The sequence below is a fragment of the Macaca nemestrina genome, chromosome 7 (genome assembly GCF_043159975.1).
Source record: "Macaca nemestrina isolate mMacNem1 chromosome 7, mMacNem.hap1, whole genome shotgun sequence".
NCBI classification, from domain to species: domain Eukaryota; kingdom Metazoa; phylum Chordata; class Mammalia; order Primates; family Cercopithecidae; genus Macaca; species Macaca nemestrina.
The window spans coordinates 167,473,582-167,488,193 of record NC_092131.1 but is presented as its reverse complement, the minus strand read 5'-3'; the positions used below and the strand labels follow the sequence as shown (position 1 = coordinate 167,488,193).

Below are 14,612 nucleotides of genomic sequence, written 5' to 3'. Positions count from 1 at the left end.
ATCCTCAAGTATGCTGTAGCATTCAATGAATTATGTCATAAATTGAATGGAAAGAGAATCTGAGCATGTCTTGCAGAATAAGGAGTGAGAAAGAGACCTGCAACATCAGGCATGCTAGATAAAGAAAAATATCTTGGGCCAGCAAAGAGGACTTTTGGGCTCGAGGTAGAAAATTGAATGGTTACGTTTAGGTGAGTGCTTCAGTAGCATTTTACATAAAAAATTCATCTGTTTTTCAAAGTAATATACTGTGCTAAATGCTGTTTATGTCTTCGTAGTTCTGTTGCCCCACTTAATGATTACAGATAGAAATTCAATCATTGTAGAAGTAGTCAGCTTTCACAAGGTGGCCAATGAATAACACGAACGGTATTTGCTCTTCGCAAATAAATAAGAAGACATTGGATTTATACTGGTAATTTAGAGTAGCTTAGAAAGCCAACTGAAAAAAAGGAAGGGAGGAAAAGTGAAGGATATAAGAACAGAAGAAAGAATGGGAGGAAGGAGGGAAAGAAAGCAAGTGGGGTATCTCAAGTAGAACAAACACGGGTGCAACTGACAAACTATTTCAATGAGTCTTGGAACGTCTGGGCAGCTTGAGGTTCTATTTACTGTGTCAAGATGTACTGTGTTTTCGAGATATTTTGCTCAACTAGACTTAGTAGTAATTCATACTATCCATAGCATCATGAAAGTTTCAGTTTGTGCCAGGGAAGATAAACTATTTTGAAGTAAGCTTGAATTTCAATTCTACCTTTTCACCATGTCTGCATAGACATGGCCTTATTATAGTACATAGCTCACTGTAGCCTCAACCTGCTGGACTCAAGTGATCCTCCTACCTCAGCCTCCTGAGTAACTAGGACTACAAGCATGTGCAAACATGCTCCACTAATTTTTAATTTTTTTGTAGAGATGGGGTCTGACTACATTGCCCAGGCTGGTCTTGAACTCCTGGCCTCAAGCAGTCCTCCTGCCTTGGCCTCCCAAAGTGCTGAGATTACATACATTGGCCAAAGGATCTTTTTTAAAAGGTAAATCATGGTTGCCCTATAAAAAGAGCACATGTCAAAGATTTTACTTATTAATTAATTAGGAAATGAAGATTTTATAGTTGGCTCAAAGGAGAATTCAAAGAGCAGTCAAATATGTAAGTCCATTAGAAATGCTGAAGCGAATTTGCTTAGCAGGTGCAAAACAGGTTAATATCTACAGGGCAATAGTCCCCTGCATTTTGCCAGATGCAAACTACCTTTGTAGTTTTTTAAATTTTGTTTTGTTTTTTGAGGCAGGGTCTTACTCCAGTCACCCAGGCTGGAATGCAGTGACATGATCACAGCTCATTGCAGCCTCAACCTTCTGGGCTCAAGCGATTCTCCTTCCTCAGCCTCCCAAGTAGCTGGGACTACAGGCATACACCACCACACCTGGCTAATTTTTGCATATTTTGTAGATACGGGGTTTCACCATGTTTCCCAGGCTGGTCTTGAACTCCTGGGTTCAAGTGATTCACCCACCTGGGCCTCCTAAAGTGCTGGCATTATAGGCCTGAGCCACCATGCCTGGCCCCAGTTACCTTTTCATGACAAGAATCACTTACATTACTATCAGTTTTCAATGACTTTGACCTTACTAGTAACTTTCCAGTAAATGTGAATAGATAAAAATATAAATTATGATAAAGAAAATAGAATAAAGGGGTAATGATTTTTTTTTTTTTTTGACAGGGTGTTTCTCTGTTGCCCAGGCTAGAGTGCAATGGTGGTGTGATCACAGCTCACTGCAACCTGGAATTCCTGGGCTCAAGCATTCCTCCTGCTTCAGCCTCCTGAGCAGCTGGGCCTACACACACACACACACACACACACACACACACACACACACTACCACACCTGGCTAATTTTTAAATTTTTTTGTAGAGATAACGTCTCGCTATTGTTGCCCAGGCTGGTCTTGAACTCTTGATCTCAAGCAGTCCTCCTAAATCAGCCTCCCAAAGTGCTGGGATTACAGGCATGAGTCACTGTGCCCAGCCAGGAAAATCTTTTTGTTGTTGTTGTTTTTTGAGACGGAGTCTCGCTCTGTCACCCAGGCTGGAGTGCAGTGGCCGGATCTCAGCTCACTGAGGAAAATCATTTTTTAAAAGTTAAGTATCAGCAAATCTACAAGAAACCACTTCATTCAAGTTTTCATACAGTGTTATAAGATATAAGTTGTTTTCATCTTTTGGAAGTGAAATTCTCATACAGCCTTGAAACTATAGAGATTTTTCTACCTTTGACCTAGTAATTTTACTTCTTAATCCTAGGGATAGAGAATTATAGGTTAAATACTAAGTTTGTTTTTTCTTTTCCTTTAAAAATAAATTCTGTAAGACTAAAGCACAAGGCCACTGTCTTTTGGTATCCTGCTAACAGAATGTTACATAAAAACAGGGGGAGGACATTCTCTTCTACTTCACTGCTCTGAACTCAACAGCCCAGAGCGCTGGGAGCAGTGTCCCGCACGGTGGCAGCCATGACAGGAGGACTGGTTACTACAGAACTACTGCAGGGAGGGGAGTGAGGGCACCAACAATATGTGATACCAGAGCAGGCATCTTTGTGAGCATCTGTGAGACTGAGAATGCCCCACAGTATTTGGTTAGGAGGACTTTGCAGGGAGCTGAGATCATAAAGTCAAAAAGGTTACAGGAGATTTTAGATAAAAGAATTACGGGCATTAGTTTTGAAATTAGATTTGAAAATCTCCTGAAACAGGTTACAGGAGATTTTAGATAAAATAATTATGGGCATTAGATTGAAACCTATATTCTTTCTGTTTGTAATGTTATTTTCAGATTTTAAATTTATTTAACTACTTTCTTTCTTCTCTTTATTCTTGAGCAAGTATTCAGCAGGCCTATCTAGGGATTAATGGGAAGGAAATAGAGCCTTCTGGTCAAGGCAGGGAAAGTTGGGTAAAATCTGTCTTCAGATTCTCTCAGCAGAGTGGAAACTGTAAGTCTAAGTTGACTTACCAAGACTCCCAGCACAGATGGAGTCTGAATATGTGAATTCAACCTGCTTGGTTTCAAAGAAAATCTTCTAGTCCTGTGTTTCTCAAAATCAACCAATGTGTGAATCTTTTATAAAGGAAAAAAAAAATGCTCACAGAATTGCAGTAATTACTAACATTTTGTAATAGTATCTAATTATGAAAAATGAATACACTTATGGCTCTTATGTAAGACCAAAAGAAATTTGGACAATAAGTACAAGCAAAACATAAGACTAATGAAAATTAAATTTATAAATAACTATTAAATATGATAAATTATGATTTGCATCAGCAAAATAGCTGATTTGGGATTTAATGCTAGAAAGATATAGGCTCTGGTATAATTATTTTCCTTTTTTGAGACAGAGTCTCACTCTGTTGTCCGGGCTGGAGTGCAGTGGTGTGATCTTGGCTCACTGCAACCTCCACCTCCTGAGTTTAAGCGATTCTCCTGTCTCAGCCTCCCGAATGCTAGGATTACAGACACCGACCACCACAGCTGGCTAATTTTTGTATTTTTAGTAGAGATGGAGTTTCACCATGTTGGCCAGGCTGGTCTCGAACTCCTGACCTCAAGTGATCTGCCTGCCTCGGCCTCCCAAAGCGCTGGGATTACAGATGTGAGCCATTGCACCTGGCCAGCCTCTGGTATAATACTAAATGTAGTTTATTTTTATATTTTAAAATAAAAATGCTAAAGCAGAGAATGTATGTTTTCATAAGTAGAAATGACAAAATGATAGTAACCTAATAATCAAACATTTTAATTAAATTTGGAATAAAAGAATGCTTTGCTGTCTATTTGTGGCTCTGGTCACTGTTAATAACCTGTTGTCTTGAGGTGGAGTGCACACAACTGGTATCTGTGCAGTGTATCCATTTATAAAGTGAATGTTGTAAGACTGCTGTGCTTTGTGCCATGTGATGACTCCATTCTCCCATCTTTTTCGAAAGCCTTAGGGCAACACTCTGTTACCCATCTATTACCAAAGCCATAGGGCAACACTCTGTAACATCATTTGTCTTTTGCAGGTTTTGCATATAGACACACAGACAACCTCATGTACTGATAATAAGTGGCAACTTAATTATAAGGTAGTTACTCAGATGATCAGAATAGTGTTAGATCTACTGCTTAGAATGAAATGACTGTGTATTATTGAAGATATGTATTAAAATAAAATTCCTGGATTCTTGAGACCTATTTTCCTAAACATTTAGGGGTCTGTTACAGGACCAAGAGGTTCCTATTTATATTAGCTTGCTGTGCAATAACAGACTAATATACTGAGACAGCAGGGTTTGCAGCAGAGAAAGAGTTTAATGATTGCAGGGCAGTTGAATGAGGAGATGGGAGGAGACCTCAAATCGATTTCCCTGAGGAGTTCTGGCTAGAGTTTTTAAAGGGATCATGGAGGGCAAGGGGCTGGAAAACTGAGATTTTTGATTGATCACGGTTAGGAGGATGAAAACATCAGGATGTGGAAACTGCATTTTTGGGTGAGTCAGTTCCTTGTGAGGTCCTCCAGATCAGCTGACATCAGTGGGGTTCTTTAGACCAGCTGATGTTAATGGTTTCACTGGTATGCAGGACCTAAAAGAATATTTTAAGTAGAAAACAACATTTTATAATGTTTTAGTTATTTATAGAGCAGTTAAGGGGACTTATAATCGAGGGTCTACCTGACTCTAGGACAGTAGGCACAAAACAACTACGAGGAAGCAGTCAGAGAGCAAGCTGACCTAGTGATGAACGCTGAATGTGCTGCAAGCTTGGCTTATTTTTGTTTCTCTTCCTTACTTTTTTCTGATTAATTTTATGAGGTTTATAGGGACACTTTCACTTTAAGAAGGGCATTGGACGTCAAGTGGCAATAAATTACTACTCTTTGGGGTTGAGTGCTGAGCCTTTCGTTTTCTTGGAACCCCAGTTTTATCATGTTAATACCCAACTCTTTGGATATAAGAAGTAGATGGTTTACTAAAAATAGTTCATTTCTTGTGATGTCCAGTTATTTCTCACTGACTTTTTCTCCCCTTACTCTGAGAAGTTTTTTGACCCTGGTGTGGAGTTTTTAAAAGTCACCCATATTAAAGCACCATTTGTTTCTGCGGGGGACAGACCATGTGCTTGGTTTGAATGCAGCAATGGAAAATGTTTGTCCTCTTACGCCATTGGAATTCACATCTGTTAACCTCCAGGGCATCACACCAAAACCATCTGCTTGACTAGTATTTGCTACAGGCACAGGGAGTGGGGTTGGAAGGGACAAAGAGAGAGTAAATGGAAAAACCTTCCTTTGCCTTTCGGGATGCTCAGGAGCTTCCAGGTTCAACAGATGCATGAGATTCATAGCAGAAACATTGCTGTCCTCTTCAGATTCAAGTACGGGTGAAAGTCAAGCTCTGGGATACTGGAGCAGGGCTACATAATTCTCTTTCCCTTGTAATTTCGTTAAAAAAGATTAAGGAAACCCTTGGAAAGTTGTAGACACCTAAAATTTTGGTTGTGCTTTGATCATCCACAAAAAGTGAAATATCCCATGTGATCAAGCCACATGTGTGAAAAATCTCAAATACACTTTGGGAGGCCGAGGCGGGCAGATCATGAGGTCAGGAGATTGAGACCATCCTGGCTAACAGGGTGAAACCCCGTCTCTACTAAAAATACAAAAAATTAGCCGGGTGTGGTGGTGGGCACCTATAGTCCCAGCTACTCAGGAGGCTGAGGCAGGAGAATGGTGTGAACCCGGGAGGCAGAGCTTGCAGTGAGCCGAGACCACACCACTGCACTCCAGCCTGGGCAACAGAGCAAGACTCTGTCTCAAAATAAAATAAAAAAAGAAAGAAAGAAAGAAAGAAAGAAAGAAAGAAAGAAAGAAAGAAAGAAAGAAAGGAAGGAAGGAAGGAAGGAAGGAAGGAAGGAAGGAAGGAAGGAAGGAAGGAAGGAAGAAAACTCTTAAATAACTATTGATTCAAATAGTCAACATAACTCCTGGAGTAAAAAAAAAAAAAAGCATTTCTACATTGAGAGAGACATTGTTATATTCCCCTCCCACAGCTGATTTCTCTCTTTGTGGGTGCCTAGAAGGTATAGAAAATAACGTTTCTAGTATTCAGATTCATGGTCTTCAACCCTGGCTGCACATCAGAATCATTTAGGAAACTTTGAAACATACTGTGATCAGTCCTTGAGATTTGAGTTTAATTGGTCTCAGGGTACAATCCAGACATGGACGTAGTTTGAATGTTCTCCCAGGTGATTCTAATGTGCAGAAATGTTGAGAACCACTGATTTGGAGAGAACCTGGTATTTTTCTGCAGCTACTGATTACTTCTAATCTCAGCAGCTAACATTCAAAAGAACCCCTTAGGACAGAAGAGGAGATACAAGAAAGAATTTTTGTTAAGTGTGACTTAATGAAGAAAAGAAATAATATCTAGACTAGTCTGGTTTTCTCAACCTCATTATCCTTGACATTTTGGGCCAGATAATTCTTTGTTGTGTGTGAGGGTAAGGAGGGTAAGGAGTTCCCTGTGCATGGTAAGATGACTTATCAAGGCTTCTACTCCTAGATGCCAGTAGCAGCTCCCCACCCTTATGTTGTGTCCCCACGTTGCAACGACCAAAAATATCTCCTGGGATTACCAAATGTCCCCTGCTGTGCAGAATCCTTCTCCCTTCCCATGTGAGAACAACTAATCTAGATAAATGGAGTGTTGGCTTTCTCCCCTCCTTTATTTAACTCTGATCTACCTTTCCTAAAATTAACACGCCTAGTAACTTCTTAGTACTCATCTGGAAATGGCAGAAGAGTTACCAGCTTTGCTGAAAGGCCAGGAAGCCTCTAATGATGAAAACAAAAACAACCATCTTCATGAATGGTTTGGAATTAGAGTAGTAGCCAAAATAATTTTTTTGTTTTGTTTTTTAAATGGAGAGTCATAAATCTTACTATAAACTGATCTTTCAGAGGGAAGACGATCTTCAGTCCAAAATTAGCTTTAAAAAAACTCAAGTCACAATAAAATCATACTATAGTCAAGTCACGAGAGCTTTTGGAAACATAGAAATATGTTTCTATAAATGTGAAACATAGAAATATTCTCAAACTCCAGGAAATAATTTTGATGCAATTTGTCCTAAATTTACTTCCTCCTAAAGTATCATGATATTTACCACCCTTTCCCCCTGACTTTTTTTTAACCAAACAGAATAAGGAATCTCTGAACTAATATAAGGTGTAAAACCCTAACAAAAGACTGACAGTGAAGTCATTCGAACAGTACCTCGACAAGCCTCAAGGGGATTGTTAATTTCCTGATTTCAGAATAATTTGGTTGATCCCAAATATTACAGCAGGCACCATGGCAACAGCATTTGATATGACAAGCTGTAGGCTTAAAAATGAATGTGAAGCTGAGGTTGTTAGGATAATTAGGGTTAAATACTAATTCTCTTAGGATGGCCAGGGTTCTGTGGATTTGTGCTAGCCAGTGTTTAATGATTTCTTACTACGTGCCAAGCTCTGTGCTGATTCTTCACTTGCATTATCTCATTTAACCTTCACAATAGTCCCTAAGTCCTGCTATCCCTGTTTTACAGTTGTGCAACCAGAGGCTGAGCTTGAAAAGTTAACTTTTCCAAAGTCACAAAGTTGGTAAGTAGTGTTAAGTGTTCATCTCAGAGGTGCCCAAGCGTTTTCAGTTCATAGCGTCCTTCGTGTTTTAGTCATTTTTTCACAGTACACACAGGCCAAAAGAAATACTTACCACTTCCGTATCTTAGTTACTTAGGTCCAAACAATTTCAGATATATCTCTGTCCTAATAAGTTAGCAGTTGTTTGAAAAGAATAACATGTATACATTGAAAGGAAAAAGAATATGTTTTATTTCATTCTTAAATAACCACAATTACCAACTAATGGGATGGATGCACCCACTGGGCATGCAAGGACTTATTGAACTTGGAATGAAATTGGACAGCACCACCTTCATTTCCTGTTCCATGTTAAGTGTTGCACAGTACCTGCTTTTTAGCAAAGCAACTGCTGAAAACTTAGCTTTGCAAACATATGGCATTATCAAAAGGGATGTGGTGTGATCTAATGTTGAAGCTGCGAACTACTTTGAGTTAGTTGTTCACACTTTGTCTGACAGATGTCAAGTATTCCTGTGTTTTTCTCCAAAAATTAAAAGATACAGTTTGGGAACTGCAGGTCTGTTTCCCTTTACAAGGCTATGAGGCAGGCAGTCTTGCAAAGGGAAAAAATTAGACCTGCAGTTCCTCTGGCAGGCAGCCAAGTTCTCTCATTCATCCGTATGTACTCACCCCAACACAGTGCCTGGCACATGGCAGGAAGTCAATAGGTGAAAGCAGAGGTCTGAATTGTTCCTGATTCCAGCTCTCACTCCAGGAAGATGTGAATCCTTCTGAGTCTCCTACAGGTGACTGTTTGTAGCATCACTGATGTTTGTTCATTCCAGAATTTCCCCCTCCTAAGGATGAGCTCAAACCGGCTTGCAATAGCTAGAGAACCAAAAGCCCCAACACCAGGACCTATCCAGGCTAATGTCAGAGTTGAGCAAACCTGTCCACACAAAGTCAAACTCCGTGCCCTCGGTGATCCGCCATGCAGCTGCCTCCAAAAGCAGCAGCTCCAGTAGCCACACATGTTTACTTCCAAGGCTCTGACACAGCTGTTTTTAGGAAATGCAAACAGGGAGAGAGGTGAGGAGGAGTTTGCAATTAGGACAAAGAATGACCTTAACAGGAGTGAATGCTCTTGCATTGGTTTCCCAACCCTGATACATCCATAGATTAATTTGAATGGAGTTACCCTATGCGTTTTCCATCTATCTGCTTCCAATTCTGGGGGTATGGCTAAAAGGAACTACCATTCATTCGTCTTTGAAATAGTGTTCTTCATTTCCTAATAGCACAGTCCTCAATTGCTTCTTACAGATGGTTTGTCTCCTGGCTTCCTTAACATCACTGATACCGGGAAGACCAAATTAACAAATATATCCATGAACAAAAGCCCTTGATATTTTTGCTCAGCAATTCCATTCCCAGGGACTTATACAGGTATAAGCACATGTGTGAGAATGACACATATATTTTTACATCAATTGCAGCAGTATTTGTAATAACATAAGATTGGAAATAACCTACATATCCTTTAATAAGGAACTATTAAAATAAACTATGACATATTCATACGTAGAATTTAGGCAGTCTTTTTTTGTTTTTTGGAGACAGATAGTCTCTCTATGTTGTACAGGCTGGTCTTGAACTCCTGGCCTCAGGAGACCCTCCCGCCTCAGCCTCCCTAGTAGCTGGGACTTGTGCACCACCATGTCCAGCTAGGCAGTCATTTAAAGCAAGGGTCAGCAGAGTTTTTCTGTAAAGGGCAAGATAATAAATATTTTAGCCTTTGCAGACCCTGCAATCTTTGCCACCGTTACTCAACTCTGCCCTTATAGCACAAAAACAGCCACAGACAATGCGTAAAAGAACAGGGGTGGCTGTGTTCTAATAAGACTTTCATTTACTAAAACAGGTAGAGACCGAATTGGACCTGTGGGCTATAGTTTACCTACCTGATTTAAAAGAATAAGGCAAGTCTATATATACAGCTATGGAAATATTTCCAATATATATTTTTAAGTTAAGCAAACCAAGGAGGAAGAAAATACAAGCATGTACGTCGATGCATAGAAAACAGTGTAAGACTACACAAGAAACTATCAATGTGGTTACATCTGGAGAGGAGAAGTGGAAGGCCGAGGGAAAACGGACACAGAGAGGGCTTTCATTGAATAGCATTTTGTTCCTACTGGAATTTGCATCATGTGGATGCAATACTTATTTTTAAAAAAGCAAACTTTAAAAGAGTGGGTTTGCATCATCAGAATCCTATTTTGTAATATCGAGGCTGACCATTTGTATATCCAGCACTCCTCTGTCTGATTTCTCCTTATTGTTGAGGCACATTTTGATTCCCCATGAAAACTGCAAACTCTTTCGAAGGACTGTCTTTATACCCACAGCCTTTCCTGCTTCCTGCCAGTGTTTTGCACAAAGTAGACCTCTTTATACGTTTATGTCATAAAAGCTATACAATAAAAATTAATTTTTAGTAGTATTGGCAGGAGGGAACCCTTCCCTTGCACCCCCCAAGGAAACTCATTACTTTTGTAGAGACAGAATCAAATTAAAACAAACTTCAAGGACAAAAGGAAGCCATATATCAAAATAATTGGGCCATGGTAGGTGCTCATTACATGTGGAATCTTTGCCTAAATTAAAGGACAGTCACTGCTGCATGTTCACCCACGCTGCCTCTTCCCGGGTGCACGTAAAGACATTTCCCAGCCTCCCCCTTCTATAAGGTTCAAGTGGTCCCTAGAACCACAAGCAATGTGTCTGCAAACCCAGGGGGCTCCCAGCTTTCTGGACACCTACCCACTAGATGAGTCACGGCAAGAATAGAAAAACACCCCCTCCTCCCTCAAACAAGGGTTATGTCCAGTCACGGATGGCTCAGCCACAAGGTAATTTCAACACATGGGGAGGTGGTGTGGGTGGACAGTGACAAGAAGGAGACATTTGCTATGACTGTATTGGCTTCTGCCTCCTCATTCTTCTGAAGCAGTCAGCTAGTCAGCTGCTGGAGAACCAGAAGACATAATAATGCAATTCTCAGATGTTTGCTTTCCACTGATATTATGACCCTGGTGTGAGTTGCCATGGCAATTTCAACATATTAGAGTCACATTCTTTTGTTTAAATAATTTTTTTTATGTCTTCAGCAGTTTTATGTCTGGAGACATTAGGTGTTGAAATTCTCTCCATCCTTACAGACTCTTCAGGATGGAGGTTTCAATTTCCAACAGCCCTGACATTGTCCTCCCAGTAGTAGTAGCAGGAGACCTCTTTTGTTAATGACCTATGGTTTCTGTATAAGAAAAGTTCTGGGAGCTGAACTGATGCCCTTAATTCTGGGTATGAATTCAGGCATGTGGGTACACCCTGAGCGGAAGGACAGAGGTAAAGAGATTGCACTCTGTCATAAGAACAATGAAATAACTTATTAGGAGTCAACCACAAAAGCTTGGATTCAGAAGGGCTCATAAATCCTGTCTAGTACAGGCCCCACATTTTCTTGGTGGAAAATGGACACAGAAAGGGTAAATGATTTGCCCAAGCTCACAGAGCTACTTAGTAGCAAATCTGGGATTAGAACCTGAGTCTCCATACTCAATTTCCAGTTCAATGCCTTTTTTACAATAGTGTGCTGCCTCTAAAGTATAGAAAACATGAAATTGGATAACAGGATAGCATAGTATAATTTCTCAAAAAGCTGAAAAGAGGGTGTGCCTTCCTTTAATTCATTATTGAAGAGTTGCCAGTTATTGTTTGGGGCTGGGGTCTTAGGATTATGATTGAGGATATTCCTAGAAATATTGATGAATTCTTTCGTCTTCTATAGACCATGCTGCAGAAGCATGTAGGGATAATTCAAGGGAATTGATTTTGAATGACCACTTTACCCAAAGTCTCTGAAATGTCAGTTTTACAAGAGCAAGCTAAATAGAGTATATATATTTTTAGCATTAAAAGAAGGTAGTCATAGTATACTTGGTTCCAAATTGGCCAACTCTGAGAATTTGCCAACTTTTTTTTTTTTTTTTTTTTTTATGACACTGAGTCTCGCTCTGTCACCCAGGCTGGAGTGAAGTGGTGTGATCTCAGCTCACTGAAAGCTCCACCTCCCGGGTTCCCGCCGTTCTCCTGCTTCAGCCTCCTGAGTAGCTGGGACTACAGGCGTCCACCCCCATGCCCAGGTAATTTTTTTGTATTTTTAGTAGAGACGGGGTTTCACCATGTTAGCCAGGATGGTCTTGATCTCCTGACCTCGTGATTCGCCCGCCTCGGCCTTCCAAAGTGCTGGAATTACAGGTGTGAGCCACCGCACCTGGCCGGGAATTTGTCAACTCTTTATTGCATCTGCAGGGAATTAAAATTGGAGCACCTTCGCAAGTAGCACTTACACACGTGGTGGTGATGATGATGTTAGTGATAAAGGAAAATTTATTGAACACTTACTATGTACTAGTCACATAGCCAAAGCTAAATGATATGCTAAAGGCTTCAACATTTATTCTCTTACTTAACATTCTCAATAACCCTAAGAGGTAGGCATTATTATTATTCTCATTTTATAGATGAGTAAATTGAGTATTAGCTAGGCCTCATGGATTCAAAAAGGTAGATGTGGTATTTACATTCAGATGGCACTAAAGGCTCTCTACGTGCCATTTTGCATGTAAATTAGAGTCACAGCATTTTAGAGCTGGAAGTGAACATGCCATCCAATGCCTTCCTTTCATAGATGAGGAAGTGGAAGTGGAATGGTTTGTTCAAAGTTTCATAACTTATGACAGATCCTAGGGTTCCATGCCTAAAAAGAATGTCCTATACCGGGACACTGAAAAGGCGTTTCCTTTTTGACCTCATCTCTGACAGTGCGTCTTGTCAGCAGCTTTCCAGATCTTTAAGGAGAGCCATTTAACTGTGGATTCATACATCAGCTACAATCTTGGGCTGTTTATTTAACCTCTCTCTGACTCACTTTCCTTGTCTGTAAAGTGGGGAGAGCAACTTCACAGTTAATGTGAGTATATACATACAGTACTTGGCACTGTACAATACAAGCTCTGCCCAGGTATAATCTGTTATTATAAATGTGTGGACAAGTGGCAATAGAGGTGAGGGAAAAGGATCAGTTCTCCTAAATTATGCAAGTGGCACTCTGGCAGAATATTGAAGCTGGGTGGCCACCAGCCAAGAACTTTTCCTCATGAAGTTTACTCAGCCTCCAGCCTTTGATGCCATTCCTTACCTGTTCCTCCTCTTCAAAGTACATTATTATCATTTTCATGATTATTATTATTTTCATAGCTATCTTTTATAATTGTGCTAGTTATGATGCTATGGTAGGAAGAAGATGTAATTATTTACACAGCTCTGCAGTTCCCATTCTTGACCTTCCAAGAAGGTTGAATTCTAAGAAATAGACTTTGTTTTGCACAGAGGGATAAAATGTGTAGTTTTGGCTCCTGCCATGAGATAATGAGTTTGAGGAGGAAGGAAGGGGTGGGGCTGAATTCTGCCACCACTCTTGGGGCCAGGTCTCTAGCTCTGGCAGCTCATAGGAAGGGGCACTCTTTCCTAATTCATCTGAGGGTTGCCTATGTCCATTGTCACGTCCAGTAGGGTCACCTTTTGGCAATTTGCCCAAAGAAGGTGCTTTTCTTAAATTCACAAAGTTGAATTACTGCTAGGTGCTAGCAGCAGATTTTTACCCACCTTTCTTGACCTCATTCACTTAAACCCAAAAGCATTTAAATAAGACAGGTTGAGTTTTTGTTTTTTACCACAACTTAAGTTACGATTCTCATTCCTAAAGGTAAAAGTCTCTTTTCTATCAGAAAAAAATGAATTCCTTTTATACTTATCATGTATAATGTATGAGGACTAAAATAGAATCAGTAATCCCACCAGACCAAGAACTGCAAACTCTTGGCATTTTCCCACTTAGAGGAAATGAAAGTACTGAACATTTAGGGAGGGTTAAGCTAGTCTCTTCTGTGCTTAGTTTGATAAGATGCTTACTAAGGTTCTCTCTACTTTAGCAGGTAGAGACACCTTGTAGAATGCTTTGTGAACCACAGGTACGTCCCCGCCATCTGATCTGAGGGCCGAGGGCTGCACTACAGGTGCTGGCTCAGCTTGTTGCTGAGCCAGTAAGATCCATGGGGAGGCAATTAGATCAGAATCAGAAGCTGCCCCAGAGGGCACCACGAACTAAACACCAGAGACCCTATGTACAGAAGCCACTTCCACCTATCATCTACTTTACTTTTTTCATCTTTAATTTGGGTTGAAAACTTCTGAAACATTGCTGGCATTCCTATGGAACCTTTCAGTTTTCAGATACTCCTTTTTCTCAGAAGTTACTGGCTGTCTACTGCCATAAATAAATAAATAAATAAATAAATAAATAAATAAACTATTTTTAGTGCTTTCTGTGGCAATTAGATACCCCACTTCCAGTGTTTGCCTTCACTTTTCACTTTCAAAATCCATTAACAGAGAACACGAACAGCCACGCTGGACTTTATATTTTCAAAGTGTTTCACATCTATTTTACCTATTGGTTTTCAGAGAATTTTATGACTTAGGTAGATCTGATATGTTCTCCCTATTTCGAAAGCAAAGTAACGTCTCAGCAGTTAACTGACTTGCCCAAGTTCACATGGCTAGGTAATGACAGAGTAGAACTATCTCTCCGGTTGGCTGATTCAGTTCTTTTTACCACCATGTCTGTTAGGCTAAGTGGCAAGTGCAAAGAGTTCTGGGGTTGAAGATCTGTGACCTTGAAAACCACAACTTTACTGTTGTTCCAAATATAAAAACTACAGTTGGAGGTAGGGATGCTAGGTTATTACAGTTCAGTGAAATAATTTGATTTTCAGTCCTAACTCAGCAGTGTGCCCTTGTTCA

At 40.2% G+C, this 14,612-nt stretch overlaps 1 protein-coding gene across 1 annotated transcript in view; it reads right to left on the bottom strand.

Moving 5' to 3' along the window:
- The window catches only part of LOC105493224 (uncharacterized), a 118,072-nt gene extending 105,100 nt beyond the window's left edge, over positions 1-12,972 (bottom strand). The window contains 2 exon segments of the mRNA XM_071099259.1: positions 8,632-8,740; positions 12,949-12,972. Coding sequence (XP_070955360.1) covers positions 8,632-8,740; positions 12,949-12,972 — 133 coding nt within the window.
- Between the last annotated feature and the right edge of the window lie 1,640 nt (positions 12,973-14,612).